This window comes from Carlito syrichta, unplaced genomic scaffold, assembly GCF_000164805.1.
Source record: "Carlito syrichta isolate Samal-C Ts95f unplaced genomic scaffold, Tarsius_syrichta-2.0.1 Scaffold308161, whole genome shotgun sequence".
In the NCBI taxonomy this organism is placed as follows: domain Eukaryota; kingdom Metazoa; phylum Chordata; class Mammalia; order Primates; family Tarsiidae; genus Carlito; species Carlito syrichta.
Window position 1 is genome coordinate 161510 of NW_007252257.1, and position 20210 is coordinate 181719.

Sequence of the window (20210 nt, forward strand, 5' to 3'; positions counted from 1 at the left end):
CCAAGGCATGGGATTATAGGCTGAGCCACCGAGCCCGGCTGAAACAATTTTTTTTGTAAGAGAGAGAATCTCACTATTTTGCCCGGGCTAGACTCCCACCTCCTGGGCTCAAATGGTCCTCCTGTATCACCTCCCATGTAGTTGGGACTATAAGCACATGTCACCAGAAATGTTAAGACGATATTTTTGAAAGCTGACATTACCTCTAGTGGCAAAACCAGAGACTGCTATTAAGCAGCCAGAATGCTACAGCAACTGAATACATGACTATTTTCTTTCTAGCATGTTTTTTGTTCTCCTCTTCTAGAAGTTGCAGACATCTATTTAGTTTATCTGTCATCTTTACAAAGCTGCATCTACAACAGTCATGTCATCTGGCAGACCCTCAATTGTATCTGTTTGAAATGCCACACCTGACATTGTCATGAGGATTAGAAGACACTGGGCCCAGGCAGAGAACTGCTGTAGGCTACTGCAGAATGGAGCCTTGGAGGCAGAGCTACCCCAGTGACCCCAGACTGGTAGAGTCACCTTCATGCAAGCTCAGCCTAGGAGAGCCCCAGGCGAGTGACTAACCCATGAGAAATGCCACATGGGCTGTGCAAACAGAGCCTTGGGGGCCCAATCCCCTCCCCAGTATGTCCAGAAGGCAGGCACCAAATCATAGATTATTCCCAAGCTTTAAGATTTAATGTTGTTTGTCCTGTTAGGTTTCAGACTTACCTATTATCTGTTTCTTCTTTCCTTTTTGGAATGAAAATGTCTAGCCTATACCTGTCCCACCACTATATTTTGGAAACACATAACCTGTTTGATTTCAAGCACTCACAGTTGGAGGGGAATTTGCCTCAGAATGAATCCTACACTGTGAGTCTCACCCATATATCTTATTTAGATGAGACTTTGAACTAAGACTTTAAAGTTGATGCTGGAATGAGTTAGAATTCTGGGGGCTCATGCCGTAAGCATGCTACTGTACTCCCAGTGTGGGTGACAGTGAGACCTCAACTCAAAAAAGAAAAAAAAAAGAGAGATAGAATGAATGTATTAGCCGGGCTCGGTGGCTCAGCCTGTAATCCTGTGCCTTTGGGAGGCTGAGGTGAGTGGATTGCCTGAGCCCGCGGGTTTGACACCCGCCTGGGCAACTTGGCGAGACCTCATCTCTACAATAAATCGAAAAATTAACCGGGCATGGTAGCGCGCGCCTGTAGTTCCAGCTACTCAGAAGGCTGAGGCGGAAGGATCGCCGGAGGCCAGCAGGTCGAGGCTGTGGTGGCCAGGAGCGGCCACTGCACTTCAGTCTGAGCGACAGAGTGAGACTCCAACTCAAAAAAAAAAAAAAAAAAGAATGAATGTATTTTGCATGTGGGAAGGATATGAATTTTGGGGCCAGAGATGAGAATGATTGTGCCCCTCAAGGTTCATACACTGAAATCTAATCCCCAATGCGACTGTATTAGAAGGTGGGGCTTTGGGATGCTAATTAAGTCATGAGGGCTCCACCCACATGAATGGTATTAGTACCCTTATAAAAGAGATTCCAGAGAGCTAGTTAGCTCCTTCTACCATGTAAGAATGCAGGGAGAAGGTGCCAGACAAGGGGAAGCAGGACCTCACCAGACAATGACAACATCCTGATCATGGACTTGTCATCCTCCAGAAATGTGAGAAATAAATTTCTGTTGTTTCTGTTGTCTAAGGTATTTTGTTATAGCAGCCTGAACCAACTAAGACACTACCTCAAAATTCCCAACTTAATTACATCTGCACATTTATCCTATACTATATACAAAAATTAACTTTCAATGGACTAAAGACCTAAATAGAAGGCCCAAAACCATAAAACTTCTAGAAGAAAACATAGGGAGAAAGCTATATAGCACTGAATTTGACAATTATTTCTTGGATATGACACCAAACACAGGCAAAAAAAGCAAAAACTGACAAATAGGACTAAGTCAAACTTAAACTGTTGCACAACAAAGAACACACTCAACAACAATAAAAAAAAACCCAAATAACCCAATTTTTAAATGGTCAAAGGATGAGAATATACATTTCTCCAATGATAATATACATGGCCAGAAAGTACATGAAAAGATGCTCAATATCACTAATAATTAGAGAAATGCAAGTCAAATGAGATATCACCTCTCACCTATTAGGATAGCTAACATAAAAATAAAATAACAAGTGTTGGTGAGGAGGTGAATAAATTGGAACCATGTGCACTATTCGTGAGAGTGTAAAATGGTGCAACCACTGGAGAAAACTGCGGCAGTTCCTTACAAAATTAAAAATAGAACTACCATATGATCCAGCAATCTTATATCTGGATATACACACAAAAGAACTGAAAACAGGGTTATGGATGAGCTCTGACCATGTTAAGTGAAATAAACTAGTCACACATACACACACACAAATACTGTATGATTTCTACCTACAGGAGATAGCTAGAGTAGTCAAATTCATAGAGACAGAAAGCAGAATGGTGGTTGCCAGTGGCTGGGAGATTAAAGAGTTCTTGAGATGGATGATGGTGATAGTTCCACAGCAACGTAAAACTAATGGCCAGTACAGTTAAATGGTTAGAATGGTAAATTGTTATGTGCACTTTACCACAATTAAAATGTAAAAAAATCTTTATGATCTTGGATTAGAAAATGATTTCTTAGATATATCTAAAGTACAAGCAACCAAAGGAAAAAATAGATTAACCAGATTCACCAAAATTTTAAAACTTTGTGATGCAAAGGACACCATCAACAAAGCAAAAAGAAAACCACAAAATGGGAGAAAGTATTTGCAAATTACGTATCTCATAAAGGTCTCATATCCAAAATAAAGAACACTTACAATTCCATGACAAAAGACCAAATAACCCAACTTTAAAATGGATAAGGGATATAAACAGACATTTCTCCAAAAAAAAGATATACAAATGGCCAATAAGCACATGAAAAGATGCTCATCATTATTAGCCATCAGGAAAATGCAATTCAAAGCCACAATAAAATACCATGTTGCCCACACTAGGATAGCTATCATCAAAATTAACAAGTACTGGTGAGGATATGGAGAAACTGGAACCCTCATGCATTGCTGGTGGGAATATAAAATGGAGTAACTATTTTGGAAAAGCTTGGCAGTTCCTCAAAAAGTTAAACTTAGGCCCTCTGGCCCAGGTGGCCTGGCCAAGGCACAGCGTATTGACCCTCGGCACCTCTGCGAACACGGTACTGCAAGTGGCATAGAGTGCACAGGCCATTGTCTGCAGCCTGCGCACAACCTGGGTGGCCCACTGTGCCCTGTCTGCTGAGGCCCTGGGGGCTGCGCACTGAACCTGCCCTGATCTTGGTGTGTAAATTCACAGAGAAACATGAATGGATAACAACAGAAAATGGAATTGAAACAGTGGGAACCAGCAATTTTGCATAGGAAGCTTTGGTAGATGTTTTTTACTATAGTCTGAAGTTGGGGCAAAATTGAACAAACAAGATGAGTCTGGGGTTTTGGAAAGTGTGAAAGCTGCTAGTGAACTCAATTCTCTGTTATCAGGAGAAGTAACTGAAATTAATGAAGCTCTTGCAGAAAACCCAGGACTTGTCAACAAATCTTGTTATGAAGGTGGTTGGCTGGTCAAGATGAGGCTGAGTAACCCTTCAGAACTAGATGAGCTGACAAGTGAAGAGGCATATGAGAAGTACGTCATGTCTGTCGAGGAGTGAGACGGGAGTCCTGAATAAACTGGTATGAAATAACATCATCCAGCATAGTGGTCTTAATTAGTGGTGGATATAAGACTCAGAATGGCAACTTTTAGCAATATTGATGGGAAAAGAAACTACTCAATACTACTAATAGAGAAAGTGCTGCTTAACCTTCTAAGGATTGGAGATAAACACAGTATGCATCTTTTTTCACAACACCCTCTGATGCTGAGACTAGACTCTAGTATTCAGAATTCATGAAATATCCATAAAACTGGTTATGAAAACTATGTAGCTGGACACAGTGGCTCATGCCTGTAATCTCAGCACTTTGGGAGGTGGAGGCGAGAGGAATGCCTGAAAATAAAAATAACAAGTGTTGGTGAGGAGGTGAATAAACTGGAACCATGTGCACTATTAGTGAGAGTGTAAAATGGTGCAACCACTGTAGAAAACGGTGGCAGTTCCTTACAAAATTAAAAATAGAACTACCATATGATCCAGCAATCTTATATCTGGGTATACACACAAAAGAACTGAAAACAGGGTATGGATGAACTCTGACAATGTTAAGTGAAATAAACTAGTCACACTTACACACACACAAATACTGTATGATTTCTACCTACAGGAGAGAGCTAAAGTAGTCAAATTCATAGAGACAGCCTGAGCAACATGACAAGACCTTGTCAATATAATAAATCAGAAAATTAGCCAGGCATGGTGATGCGCACCTGTGGTTCCAGCTATCTGGAAGGTTGAAGTGAAAGGATCACCTGAGCCCAGCAGGTCAAGGCTATGGTGGCCATGAGCGTGCCACTGCACTGCACTCTAGTCTGAGCAACAGAATGAGACTCCGACTCATAAACAAAAAAAAAAGAAAGAAAACTATGTAATTTAAGGATTATATAACTATAAGTTATCTTAAGCCTTATATAACATTGTAACTTGCTTACATCCACACCTGAATTTAGGTTGAAATACTAATCTTTCCATTGGAAATAACTGGGAATGGAAAAGTTTTTGTTGGTGTGTCAGATGAAGAACAATACTAGCTTAATCTTATGTCATACTGCATTTACTGTGCTGTTTTTATACAGTGAAGCAACAGCTTGCAGCAAAAAGAAACAAATAATAAAAGATTTAACCTCCTTGTTTTAAAAAAAAAAAGTCAAACTTAGATTTACAATGTGACTCAGCAATTCCACTCCTAGGTATAGACCCAAGAGAACCGAAAACATGTTTTCACACAAAAAACAGCACACAAATATTCACAGCAGCATTATTTGTAATACCCAAAAACTGCAAATAACCCCCCAAAACGAAAATGTTTCTCAACTAATAGATAAGTAAAATGAGTTATACACATACAATGAAACACTGTTCAGCCATTAAAAAAAAAAAAGAATTAAGTACTGACACATATTAAAACATATTACTCAGGAAGCTGAGGCAGGAGGATCACTTGAGATCAGGATTCTGAGGCTGCAGTGTGCCTGTGAATAGAGCTACTGGCACTACAGCCTGAGCAGCATAGCAAGAGTCTTCCTCAAATTAATAAACAAACAAGCATTGAAAACACTATGCCAAGTGAAAGCAGCCAGACACAAAAGCCACATATTCTATTAATCTCTTTATATTAAATGGCCAGAAATCCAAAGTGACAGGAAGTAGATTAGTGATTGCTAGGGGCTGAGAGAAGGGAGAATGAGAAGTGACTGTTAATGGGTACAGGGTTTCTTTTTGGGCTGGTAAAAATGTTTTGGAATTAAACAGTAGTGATATTCTACAACCTATTAAATATACAGGCAACCACTGAATGGTGCACTTGAAAATGGTGAATTTTATGGTATGCAAATATCACTGAAAAATTAGGAGAAATTAAAGGAAAAAGAAAGAGAAAGAAGCCAGGTACAGTGGCTCACACCTGTAATCCTAGTACTTTGTGAGGACAAGGCAAGAGAATTGTCCAGGAGTTTGAGACCAACCTGGGCAACTCGGCAATACCTCGTCTCTACAATAAATCAAAAAATTATCCAGGCATGGTGGCACATACCTGTATTCCCAACTACTTGGAAAGTTGAGGCATAAGGATAGCCTGAGCGCAATAGGTCAAGGCTGTGGTGGCCATGATCATGCCACTGCACTCCAGTCCAGCCTGGGCGAGAGTGAGAATCCGACTCAAAAAAATAAAAATAAATAAAAGACAGAGAAGGGGACAGAGGAGAAGGAAAGAAAGAATCATAATACTTCACCTAATAGACACTGGACAAACTAGAGATACTTTTGTGAAAAGTATATAAGCTGGGCACAGTGACTCACACTTGTAATCCCAACACTTTGGGAAGCAGAGGCGAGAGGACTGCCTGATTCCAGGGGTTCAAGACCATCCTGGGCAACTTGGCAAGACTTCATCTCTACAATAAATCAAAAAACTAGCTAGGCATGGTGGTACATGCCTGTGGTTCCAGCTACTTAGAAGGCTGAAGAGGAAGAATCACCTGAGCCCAGCAGGTGGAGGCTGTGGTGGTGGTGAGCATTCCACTGCACTCCAGTCTGGGCGATAGAATAAAACTCCTACTCAAAAAAAAAAAAGAAAAGTATACAACTAAATATGGTGCAAGTCACAATAATGGTCATAATTAATTCAATAATCCAAAGATTAGGTAATTATATAATATAATCAAACTGGGACACTTCTGAAAATGAAAAGGAGTACTATAAAGAATTACATTTGGCCGGACACGGTAGCTTACACCTATAATCTTAGCACTTTAAGAGGCCGAGATGAGAGGATTGCCTGAGCCCACAGGTTCGAGACCAGCCTGGGCAACTTGGTGAGACCTCATCCTACAATAAACAAAAAAATTAGCCGGGCATGGTGGCACATGCCTATAGTTCCAGCTACTTGGAAGACTATGGCAGAAGCATGGCCTAAGCCCAGCAGGTCAAGGCTGCGGTGGTCATAAGCATGCCACTGCACTTCAGCCTGGGTGTCAGATTGAGAGTCTGACTAAAAAAAAAAAATAAAAGAATTACACTAGACATAGGTGAAAACTGGGACTAAACTGGGTAAATTAGGACAAATCTCATGCAACCCATAAATTACTAGAATTACAAACCACAGAATAAGAATTACGCATGTTAAGTTTAATGAAACAAGTTGGGTCTCAAAGTTCTTGTTAATGGTGGTTTTCAACCACTAATGTCAATGAGTATTATCCAGCAAGCTTTCTCAGATGAGATCAAGTGCTTCAGGGTTGCATGGCCATGGACCAGCAAGCTTTTCCAAACTTCACATCCCTGGGCCCTACCCCTAAAAATTCTGATTCAGTAGATTTATAATGGAGTCAAAGAAGCTGTTTATTTTGTTGGATAACTTATTTTCATTCCATAGGTGGTTCTCATGCAGATTCCAATTGAGAGAGAACTGCCACATTAGGAGCTGTGTCTCAAACTTAATATGAATAACCTGGGGACCTTATTCAAACATCTATCAAGTAGGGCATTCTTTTCTTTACTTTTTTTGTTGGAGTCTCACTCTGTCACCCAGGCTGGAGTGCAGTGGCACACTCACAGTCACCTGCTGGACTCAGGTGATTCTTTTGTCTAAGAATTCCAAGTAGCTGGGACTATAGGCACATGCCATCATGCTTGGCTAACATTTTGATTTACTGTAGAGACGAGGTCTTGCCAAGTTACCCAGGCTAGTCTTGAACCCCTGGGCTCAGGCAATCCTCTTGCCTTGGCCTCCTAAAGTGCTGGCATTATAGGCATGAGTCACCGTACCCGGCTAGGTAGGGCATTTCTAACAAGTCTCCAGGTAGTCCTGGTTGGTGGGCAAACCTGACTGGTCTGGCATCCTTCAATACCTCATTCTCAAAGGCCACATCTTATCCATTCACTTAATCCCTATGGTGAACAAATGTTAAAATAAGTATAGAAACATTTTCAGATCAGTATTACTTATACTAATCCAAGGAAGTTCTTGTATTTCTTGATTTAAGCTAAACAATTTTTAACATCTGCACTAAAACCTGGAATTGATTAAAACTTAATGAACTAAGACAAGAAGTACTGAAAATACTCCTTAAATACAAAATTAAAGAAATTAGAAGCCAGGCACAGTTGGCTCATGCCTGTAAACCCAGCATTTTGGAAGACAGAGGCAAGAGGATTGCCTGAGCCTAGGGGTTCGAGACCAACCTAGGCAACTTAGCAGGACCTCATCTCTACAGTAAATTAAAAAATTGTCTGGGCATGATGGTGCACACCTGTAGTCCCAGCTATTTGGGAAGCTGAGGTGGAAGGATAACCTGAGCCCAGCAGGTTGGGGCTGCAACAGCCGTGACAACAGAGTGAGACTCTGACTCAAAAAAAAAAATTGACATAAGGAGAACATTTGCATCTGGTAACAGAAAGTTTCCGTTAAAATAATTTTTCTGTCTCCAAGAGATGGGAGGAACAACGCAAACAGACATGAAATTTCTAATGTATGAGAATATAGGCAAGGAAGCAACCTGGGTTATCACTAAGTTATGGAAGGAAAATGTTTCTCCCCAATGTTGACTCTCATCCTTTGCATAAATTTCACATTTTATATCACATTAAAACTAGGTCATATGCAATATAAATATGTCATATACAGCTAATTAAGAGCCTAACAATCAATAATCCTCATTATGCCAACTTAAGCAGTGATATTTACATTCCTGGTGGGACTAGTTGTTGATTTTTTTTTAAGTCAGAGTCTCATTCTGTCGCCAGGCTGGAGTGCAGCGGCATGCTCACAGATACTGCTGCTCAAGCTGCTGGGCTCAGGCAATCCTTCCAAGTAGCTAGAACTACAGGCAAACCCCACCACACACGACGATTTTTTTTTTTTGTATTGTAGAGACAAGATTTTGCCATGTTGCTCAGGCTGGTCCCAAACTCCTGAGCTCAGGCAGTCCTCTCACTGCTGCCTCCCAGAGTGCTAGGATTACAGGCATGAACCACCACGAACCACCACGCCAGCTTTCTCTGTTGATATTTAAGTTTAATTAAATTTACGTAGGCACAACACAACCACATTTCTTTATGAAAACAGTAGAGATGCCAAAGACAACCTAAGAAAGTTCCACCCCTATTTGTTAACCAAACAAACCTCAAATATCAAATCCTTGTTGAAATCAAACTTATACAAATGTCACTGCAAACATAAATATCCCGATGCAATAGATGGCAACAAGTCTATCATTCATATCATAAACTTTGACCTTGACAACAAGCACTGTGTTGTACTCTTCTTTGTATTGATGCATTAAGCAAACTTGAAAAAAGAACTAATAAAAGTCCCTAATCGTCCCATCCCTCAAGATTTATAGCTCAGATCTGAATTAGGCTAGGTACCATAATTACACACATTTTACTCATTAAAGCTATGAGAGTAATTATATTATAAGAATATTATACTTACTTGTAATAATCTAATTATGTGTATAATTTTGGAGGTTTTGTCATTCACTTAACCTGGAGTATAATGGCAAACAAGTCCATATTAATCACTGCTAGAAACCCCAGCATCCAGCAGAATACTTCAGCAATTATTGATGGATAAGGTAACTGAATGAATGGCGTATAGAACATAGCAGATGTCCAACAGATGTTCACTGAATTAATTAACAAAAAGAACTTACATTCTAATTTGCTACCAGAAATACAAATCTCTACCAATAATCATTTATAATAAAGAGAACTAAGGAAATAGCAATACCTGTTCTAGAACACTGAAATTGTTCTCTATTTCATTAATTCACCTCAAAAAAATGAAAAGCCTCACCATTACTAGGTGTCTCTAGGGACTCCGTTGTAGGGTTTCTCTGGTCTTCATCTTCCTCAGGATTTTCACTGGACTTTGACAGCCGGTTTCTTAGAGACATCTTCTCTTCACCCACCATTGTACTGTCTAGGAAGAAGACATTAAAAGCTTTGAACTAAACATCTGGTTTAGGTGAATTTCATAATGTGACTATACAGTATTTAGGAGAGATGAAATTTAATGATATTCTCCCTCTATATTACTTTAATCATGTTTAAGAAATTTCTGAGTACCAGATACTTAAGGTAAGAAATTTAAGAAATTAGCCCCTATAAAGTAACTAGCTGGTTTCAAAGGCCCTTTTTAAACCTAGACCCCAGTCTTAAAGAACAATTTAGTTGAACAAGGCATACACATATGAAAAATTAAGAGTTAAATAGTAAAAGGTAATTACAAAGATGCCACAAAGTAGAGTACAATTAATAATAAAGTCAACGATAAAGAACAATAAATACCTTAAGTTCAGAGACAGGAAAGATCAGCAGATGTAAAGGTTTCATAGAAGAGAAGGTATTTTGGACTGAGTCTTGAAGGATGCAAACTGAGCACTCCATATGTGAGAAAGGTTTAAATAAGGATCTTATAAGCTCTGTTCATGGGATCATGACTGAATCAGACTACCTTACAAGAGAACAGAAAACAAGCTTTTGTTGAGTATCTACTAAATGCAAGGACCCTGCCAGGTACTTTAAGTTTTCTCATTTAATCTTCTTAACACTTCTGTATAAAAAATACTACCCCCAGTTTTCACATAAAAAAAAACAATGGTTCAAAGTAGTTACTATTAACATCCTTTTCCCATGTACCAGGAACCCACCTGTAGTTGAACAAGTTGAGTTTATTAGGAATGCATACCATAAAAAGCTGAAGATATTAGAAATGAGATTTGGCTAGATGATTTTCAAGGAGAGTACCAGGAAGCAGGAGTTACTCTGGATAAAGAACTGTCAGAAAGTGGAAGCAGTTCTATGTCTGAGTATAACAACAAATATTTTCTGTAAGGGGGCAGACTATTAGAAAGCTAAAGCTGTAATTGGTAAAGTAGCAGCAATCACTCACATTAGCCTAGAGAGGGAGATATTTGATATTTTGTGATTTAAACAATGTTCATGCTTTCTTTGTGTTCAGATATGATTAAGGCATGGTCTTGCTTTTTGTCTTGATCTGTTATGGTCACAGAATTGCCTTGTCTGATGTTGATATTCAGTTAATCGTGTTCAATAGAAGAATACCAAGAAGACCTAACTGTTAACTGCCAGGCTAGCTCACAGCAACACCAAGGCCCAGCTGATAGCAACACCAGGGCAACTCCAGGATGCTAAGGGCTGCTTTTCTTCTCATTACAATAATATGTCCTAGACCACATAACTAATGACAGAGCCAGATTTGAACCTGCATTAGTCAAACACCAAATTAATGCAAACTACAAACACAATTATTAAAAAAAAAAAAAAAAGGCAACTCCTTTGGGTCCCCTCCTGCTATGGGAGCCTTTATGTCCTCTCAAGAAATCCTGCTTTTAAAAAAAAATGCTGAGGCCGGGCTCAGTGGCTCAGCCTGTAACCCCAGCACTTTGGGAGGCCGAGGTGAGTGGACTGCCCGAGCCCGCATGTTCGAGACCCGCCTGGGCAACTTGGCGAGACCTCATCTCTACAATTAAAAAAAAAAAAAAAAAAAAAATTAGCCGGGCATGGTAGCGTGCGCCTGTAGTTCCAGCTACTTGGAAGGCTGAGGCAGAAGGATCGCCAGAGCCCAGCAGGTCGAGGCTGCGGTGGCCGGGAGTGGCCACTGCACTCCAGTCTGGGCGACAGAGTGAGACTCCAACTCAAAAAAAAAAAAAAAAAAATGCTGGCAAATGTGATGAGGCAAAAGACTAGAAAGGAGAATAGGACTCAAACTGTAAAGGCATAAGAAATTAGAAGTTTTTTCAGGAAGGGAGTAGTGAGTAATTTTAAGCCCTGAAAAACATAATCAAAGTCAGGATAGCACAAGGTTACTCTAAAGCAGTGTTTCACTAGCCAGGCACAGTGGCACACACTTGTAATCCCAGCATTTTGGGATTGCTTGAGCTCAGTAGTTCAAAACCAGCCTGGGGAACATAGCAAGGCCTCATCTCTACAAATTTAAAAATGAGCTAAACAGGGTGGTATATACCTGAAGTCCCAGCTACCTGGGAGGCTAAGGTGGAAGGATCACTTGATCACCAGGAGGTCATGATCATGCCACCATACTCCAGTCTATGTAGCAGATTGAGATCCTGACTCAAAAAGAAAAAAATTAAAAATAAAAAGAAAGCCATGTTTCACTATGTGATAAAGTTTTAATTAGTCTAATAAAGCAAGAAAAGAAAAATGATGACGTGTCCATTATATTATTTTTAAAGCTATATAAATCTAAATTCTTAGATTATGGTCTTCCTAAACTTTTATATTAAAATGTCCCTTTCTGTATGAAATGATGAAATATATGGTGAGTTTGCTTGGTTTTTCAACTATCACGACTTGGCAAAGTAAAATCTAGATCAGTTTTCTTTTAATTTTTTCTGGAATCAAATAAGTGAAACAACTGCTGAAGATAGATGAAAGCATCTAAGTAGCAATTTTAAATACCTCAGTCAGATTACTATACCAGGTACTTCTCCTTGTGGCAGGTATGTACCATTTTCCTGGTCACTCCCTTCTTTCACTGACATGTGAATACCTCACTCTCACCTCTCTCCCTACCACTAGTTCTTTCACACTCTTTTTCCTTCAATATCCAACACCATGGCCTCTAAGCTCCTTTACGTCTTCCTGCCTCCAATAAACTGTTATGTCCCAGAAACATCTTCCCCTAGAACATACTTTTACCAACAGGTGTACCATGACCACAGTTCTGACTTCCAGCATCTAACCCTCACCACCATCAGTTCACTTATTCTGATACTTTCACACTTCTTTCATATCCCTGTCCTTTCATAACCCACAGCCTACTGGACACGTTCACATAGATGTCTCATAGGCATCTCAAACTTAACATGACCAAAACTGAACTACTGTCGGTACCTCCAATTCTATTCTTCCCACTGTCTTCCGGAATCATCTCAGTTAATGGGACTAATAGTCACCCTCTGTCTGGATTTAAAAACAAAACAAAAAACCTAGGAGTCATCCTTGATTAATTTCCCTCATCCAATCCAACAGCAAATCCACATCTAACCTCTTCTCACCACCTAACACCACTCTCATGACACTCTAAGCTTCTATCACCTCACTGCAGTAGTCTCCTAACTGCTTTCCCTTCACTTTCTCCTTTCTGATCTATTTTTCTTTTTTTGAAAGCAGGATTTATTGAGGACAGAAAAGCTCCCACAGTCTCTTTTTCTTAAACACAGCACCCAGAGTAATCCTTTTAAAAGTCAAGTCAGATCAAGTCACTTCCCTACTCAAAACCCTTCAAACACTGGATTTTGTTCCAAGTCCTCCCATGGTCTTGTAACTCCTACATTACCTGCCACTCACCACAATCCCCTCCAACACCATGAACCTCATCTACTATGATTCACTCACTCTCTCTACTTCTTATGTTGACCTTCTGCTATTTTCCTAAACTAGTCAAGCTCATCACCACTTAAAGGATTTTGTTATTCCCTCTGCCTGAAGCATCTCCTCCCAGATACCCTCAAGGTTTTCTTTTGAATTTCTTTCAAGTTCTCTACTCAAATGTTCCCTCCTCAGGAACTTCCTTGTCTGTTCTATCTAAAATAAACAGCCTGGAGCTCTGTTCCTCTCTTATCTATCCCCTACCTTGCTTCATATTTTCTTCAGTGCACTTATCCCCCAACACATTATGTTTATTTTCTATCTACCCCACAGGACTGTAATCCCCATGAAAAGTCTATTTTTTTCTTTTTCACCATTTTTTCCCAAATATCTAGAACTGTGCCTAGAACACATTCTGTACTTAAAACAAATTGCTGAATAAATAGTTACCAAGTATTTTCACATACATTGAGGAAATTTAAAAAGACTGCTCATCGCATGTTCAAGAAGCAATCATTAACAGGCTAATACGAAAGTTGGAACTAGCAGGGCTCAGTGGCTCACACCTGTAATGCTAGCACTTTGGAAAGCAGAGACCAGAGGATTCCCTGAGTCCAGGAGTTTGGGAGCATCCTGGGCAACTTGGTGGGGCCTCCTCTCTTACAATAAATTTTAAAAATTAGCGAGGTGTGGTGGTGTCCGCCTGTGGTTCCACATACTTGGAAGGCTGAGGCAGAAGGATCACCTGAGCCCAGTAGAGTGAGACTCCTACTCAAAAAAAAAAAAAAAAAAAAGTTGGAACTGATGTCTTTCACTTTTATTTCTGTCTTTACCTGATAGTCCTAAAAGATAAATATAAAACAACTACTGAGGACATTTACTTTATTTGGGATTTAAACTGTATGTATATAGGAATTATTAAAATGATCTGTCCTAGAACTTAAGACTTTGGGGGGGGTTGAAGTCTCATTCACAGCCACCCCAGCATCAACCTCCTGGGCTCAGTGGAACCTCCCACCTCAGCCTTCCATGTAGCCAGAACTACAGGCACATGCTACCACGCCCGACTAAATTTTATTTATTTATTTATTGTAGAGACAGGTCTCGTCAAGTTGCCTCGGGTGGTCTTGAAACCATGGGCTCAGGCAGTCCACTTGCCTGTCTCCCAAAGTGCTGGGATTACAGACTGAGCCATCAAGCCCTGCTAAGGTAGAGCTTAAGACTTCTAATCAATATCTGCCATTCAGGACCCAATACACTAGGTTTTCTAAGACTCTAAAAGACAATTTGCAGACAAATGCCATGCCCTTTACTCCACTGGAAAATCAAACTCGGGAGATTATTCTCCTGAAACAATTCAGGCAATTAGAATAAATGCTATTAGTTAGAATTGTTAGTTCTTTAGTGGGTACTTATTATTTGCTAAACTATCTTCTTTACTCCTAACAATAACCCTATGAGGTAGGTAATCCTGTCCCAATTTTTCCAACAGAAAAAAAGGCCAGGTTCTGTGGCTCAGCCTGTAATCCCAGCACTTTGGGAGGCCAAGGTGGATTGCCTGAGTCCGCAGGTTCAAGACCAGCCCGAGCAACTTGGTGAGACCTCATCTCTACATAAACCAAAAATTAGCCAGGCATGGTAGTGAGTGCCTTTGGTTCCTGCTACTTGGAAGGTTGAGGCCTAAGGATCGCTGGAGCCCAGCAAGTCAAGGCGGCAGTGGCTGTGAGCGTGCCATTGCCTTCCAGCCTAGTGAGACAGAGTGAGACTGCAACTCAAAAATAAGAACATATGAAGCCGGGCTTGGTGGCTCAGCCTGTAATCCCGCGCCTTTGGGAGGCTGAGGTGAGTGGATTGCCTGAGCCCGCAGGTTCGAGACCTGCCTGGGCAGCGAGACCTCATCTCTACAATAAATCAAAAAATTAGCCGGGCGTGGTAGCGTGCGCCTGTAATTCTGGCTACTCGGAAGGCTGAGACGGAAGGATCGCTGGAGCCCAGCAGGCGAGGCTGCGGTGGCCAGGAGCGGCCACTGCACTCCAGTCAGGGCGACCGAGTGAAACTCCAACTCAAAAAAAACAAAAACACACACACACAAAAAAAGAACATATGAAAAAGACTAGCTAGATTCTATCTATGGTGATAGATTCATTAATTCAAACATATTTTTGAGATCTACTCTATGCTAGACCTTGGGAATACAAAGATGACTATAACAATCTGTATTCCCAAGAAGTGAAAACCTAGTGGGAGAAAGACACAAAAACATAATTATAACACCTAATAGTATTCAGAGCAGTTATTAAGACATATGAAGGGAACACAAGCCTGGTGCCCAAGAGAGATTGGGGCAAGTAGGAAAAGTTTCTTGAAGAAGCTAAAATTTAGATAAAGCTTAAAGAAAGAGAAGGAATAGGCTAGAGCACAAGGTATATGAAAGGTCAAGGGCAAAAGGTCAAGGGCCCTTAGAGGCCACTCTAAGGAGTTTGAAACTTACCACATAAACAAGGAACTAAAATTTTTAAATGAGGGTGAACTGATATTTGTTTTTGGAAGATAACTCCTCAGGAAACAACGGGGAGGATGTGCTAGGGAAAGGAGACTGGTGGGAGAACAATGTCACACACAAAAATGATAAAGGTCTGAAGTAAGGCCCAAATGACATGTTTATTAAATGAATCAATTAATGAAAGGGAAAAGATAAGCTGGGCATGGTGGCTCATCCCTGTAATCCCAGCATTTGGGAGGCAGAGGTGAGAGGACTGCCTGAGCCAACGGTTCAAGACTAGCCTGGGCAACTCAGGAAACCTCATCCCTACAATAAATCAAAAAAATTAGCTGGGCATGGTGGTGCATGCCTGTAGTTCCAGCTACTTGTAAGGCTTAGGGGCTGAAGTGAAAGATCTCCTGAGCCCAATAGGTCGAGGCTGCAATGGCCGTGAGCGTGCCACTTCACTCCAGCCTGGGCGACAAAGTGAGACTCTGATTCAAAAAAGAAAGAAAGAGATAGGAAAATGAGATAACTTTATAAACATTAAGCTAAGAAGTCTGAAATGTCCAGCTGGCTATATGCAGAAAACAACACAAATCACCAAGGTGAGTTTCCTAACTACTAAGGCTATAGCCTATAGGTGTGCCATTATCACCAAGCAATTTCTCACTTAGAAATAACTCCAAGTATACAAGTCATTTAAATCACGTGTCTTTTAGTACTTATGGATGACAGAAACTTAACTACATCCTAAGATTTTAAAATAAGACATGAGCTTGATTAAAGATGCTGGTGCCCAGATTTTCATGTCTTGTTAATGCCACCCTTCCCTTCAACACTTTTTTCTTAAATTATGAAAAAGTTGATTTCCTAAGTGCATTTTAGTTGGAAGAGAATGAGTAGAAAAATTCAATATGACGTGCCTGTGGGTTAGCTAAGTGATAGCTTAATATACAAGTCTAGGCTGAAAACAGAAATCTGGAATTCATCAGTGTACAGTGGCAGCTAAGGCCATGGGTACCTGAAGTCAGTCTCCCAGGTAAAACTACCTAGGAAACAATAAATCTAACATTTAGGTAGCACTTACTATGGTTCATAGTAGATATTATCATCCCATTTTACAGATGGTTATTTCCCCAATATTATGTGGCACTTAACCATTCATGACCAGCAAATTTTTCACTTTCCTAATACTGAGAGCAGGTGAAAAGAAAAATATGAAGATGGCTGCCGCAAACTTTTGTCATTAAGCACAAGTGAAATGGTCTTTTTTAAATTGTCACCTTTTTCACAATACAGACATATCCACTATTTGCCTCAGACACCACTGTGACTAGCAATCCATACTTTGTATTTTTATTTGGATTATAAACCTGAAAAGACAGTCTTCCACGATGAGGTAAATTCACAACAGAAGCAATCAGGAACAGAATTTGGAATGACATAATTCACATCAGCAATTGCCAGTGAAAGAATAATAAAAAAGCAAGGCCTAAGAGAGATCAGAGGAGAACCAGGCACAAGCAATGTTGGAAATCAAGTTAGAGGGTTTAAGAGGTAATCTATGTTCAAGTAGAACAAAAACGAAATGGGGAAAAAAAGGGAAGAGTGGGATGTGGGGTATTTCACAATTTGGGAACATTAATATTTATGACTTATGTACAGTTAGTTTCAGGAAGAAGGATAAAGAAATATATTGGAGTAGGTTGCAAAATAAATTGAGGAAGTAAAAACCGTGATCATAAGACTAGTCTCTCAAGAGGTCCAGCAGAGAAAAAACTATGTTTACTAAGCCAGTAACATTTACAGTGCTGAGTGCAGTGGGTGCAACACATATCTTATTTAGCATTTCTATGTTTTTTAGATGCAGGAGATTCAGAAATGTTAACAAACTTGTTCAAAGTCACACAGTCAGTAAGTGGCAGTAGAAATATTCCCCCCTCCAGGTGACATAAAGCTGACTAGATAGCTATTTAAAAATACAACACACCAACTGAACAATAATTTAAGACTCTAATCTGTGTATGCAGTTATGTAATGTTTAGTATAGTAAGTATCTGGCTTGCCTTAAGAAAGCAAAGCAAAAAGAATTGGTTTGACAAACAAATGAAACAAGTTGGAAAGAAGTGTCAACTTTAGCCTGCCTGCAGTGTTCCTATTGATAAAGCTTTCAAAAGGGCCTATAAATCTATGTCACAAATTAAAGTGCCTACTTCAGATGAAGGACTTTGCTACATCAACCTTAGGTTCAGTGGGGGAAAAGAAAAAACTGTGAACAAAATTTACAATCCAAAGCATACAATTTTCCCCTCTTCCTTCCAAACAAAGATTTGCCCTAATATGATCCTACAACTTTCACATATCACAGAACTGAGTCATTAATTAACAAAACGGAAGAACATGGACAAATTCTCATTTACATCTGTATGTTTAGTATAATCTGTTATCCAGTGTGGCAAATTCCAAAATGAAGGTCTCCTCTCAGGCAAATGAGCTTGAAAGGCCTTTGTTAAAAACTTTGTCCACTTCTTTCCCATAGAAAAAAGACACTCTCCCCTAGTAAATACAGTATTCTCTCATATCCACAGGGGATCCATTCCAAGACTCCAGTGGATGTCTGGAACCATGGACAGTACCAAACCCTATACATCTCTTCTCCCATATATACCTTGATAAAGTTTAATTTATAAATTAGGCAGAGTAAGAAATTAACAACAATAACTAATAAAATATAATATACTGTAATAAAAGTTAGGTGAATATGATCTCTCTCTCAAAATATCTTATTGAACTGTTTCAGACCTCAGGTAGCTGAAAATACAGAAAGTGAAACTAAGGAGAGAAGGGGACTATGTATTTCTTATTCAAAAGTTCCTTCCTCTGTCCTCCAATTCATTCATTTTTTTCATCGGGCCAGACTCTGAGAATTAACCTCCTAGCCAGATTAGCTTAGCCCTTGTGAAATTTACTAGTAAAAAATTAAATCATCTGATTAACTAACACAATTCATTACAATTGATAACTAACTGAAAAATACAGTGCTAGAAAGCCTTAACTGGGAGGGGGTGAATTCCTGAGAAAGTGGTTGATATTTGAGGCTTGTATATGAACTGGGGGGAGGGTATAGAGCATCAGAGGCGGATGAAATCCATAAAGGTTAGGAGATATGAAAGAGAATAAGGCTTTCCAGGAAGAAAAATAAAATGCCAGTGTGGCTTGAGCCTGGAAAGCCAGTAGGAAAGTGACCCAAATGAGCAGGAGACAGGAAGAGTGGGCTCATTCAGTATTTCGGTCTTTATCGGAAGAGAATGTGAAACCTCTGACGGGTTCTAAGCACGTGATGCACTGAGACACGTGCATTGCTAAATGATTACTCTTCTACGCATCAGAGCTCCTTCCAAAACCCATTCTCAAGCCTCGACAACACACTGACTTTCTTAACAAGTCATTCACCGATACCGCCCAACTTTTTCAAAAAAAAAAAATCAAAAAAAGAAAAAAATGTTTCAAATCATTATTCAACTTTAAGGAAGAGGAAACTAAGTACTCTAGGGGGAAAAGTGTTAATAGGTGACAGCCACTTAAAAATGAACTTAATCTAGAGAGAATAGAGTTTGTAGTTGTTTCTCACTTAGAAATAACTCCAAGTATACATGTCATTTAAATCACGTGTCTTTTAACACGTATGGACAACGACAGAAATTTAACTACATCCCAAGATTTTAAAATAAGACATGAGCTTGATTAAAGATGTCGATGCCCAGATTTTCATGTCTTGTTAACGCCACCCTTCCCTTCCACACCTTTTTCCCCTAAATTATGAAAAAGCTGACTTCCTGAGTGCATTTTTTTGTTTCGCTTTTCAAAGACAAAACGCCTTCTAATTCGTAACTTTCGTGACTGCCGGCTTGAGGGATGCCACGAGACTTGGGGAGCATCACACAAGCGCCCAAGGTCTACCAGGCGCCAGGAACCCCGGCGTCCGGCGGCAACTGCCCCGCCCTCCCCTCCCCAATTCCCCGGGACCCGCGCGGCATCCCCTGCCCGGCCGGCCCCAAGCCGCTTCCCCCGCGGCCGAAGCCAGGCCCGTCGGGCCGGAGTGCGGCCGCCACCGCCTTCCCCTTCCCCTCGGGCTGAGGCGGAGAGACCTGGGCGGGAAGGAGGGGGCAGCGGGAGCATGGCCGTTACCTGGAGCCCGACGCCAGCTGCGGGGACCTCGGCCAAGAACTCAGAGCCGACGAGCCGTCACAACGCGGCCGGGGGGGGGGCACGGTCACCTCCGCCAAGCTCCCTGGGCGCCCAGGGCCCGCAACGCCACCCGCCCGGCCCCAGACAGATAAAGCTCACCACCGCCGTGCCCCCCGCCCCCAGCCTCCGGGCTCCGCTGCGTCACGCGCACGCCCGGCGCCGCCGCCTTTTATTGGTTGACTCGGCGGCGGCAAGGCCCCGCCCACCGCCCACCCGGCCCCGCCCCTTCCCTGGCGCGCGGGTCCCGGACGCCAGACCTCTCAGCTAGCCCCGGCGACCTGCAAGGGGAGGTTCGCACCGGCAGATCGTGACACCCGCGGCAAGGTCTTGCTTTGCATTTCCGCTCCAGCGATAGAATGTGCAGGAGAAACGGGTCCACGACA

At 41.0% G+C, this 20210-nt stretch overlaps 1 protein-coding gene across 3 annotated transcripts in view; it reads right to left on the bottom strand.

Moving 5' to 3' along the window:
• The window catches only part of SOAT1 (sterol O-acyltransferase 1), a 64989-nt gene extending 45173 nt beyond the window's left edge, over positions 1 to 19816 (bottom strand). Inside the window, exons 1-2 of one of the 3 annotated variants that reach the window (XM_008065128.1) lie at positions 19768 to 19816; positions 9535 to 9660 (exon numbers count right to left, since the gene is read on the bottom strand). In XM_008065128.1, coding sequence (XP_008063319.1) covers positions 9535 to 9652 — 118 coding nt within the window. In that variant the 5' untranslated portion in view covers positions 9653 to 9660; positions 19768 to 19816. Of the gene's footprint in view, positions 1 to 9534; positions 9661 to 10028; positions 10170 to 19767 lie in introns of those variants that run through there. The other 2 variants (XM_021716097.1, XM_021716098.1) reach the window with 2 other exon arrangements.
• Positions 19817 to 20210: the final 394 nt, after the last annotated feature.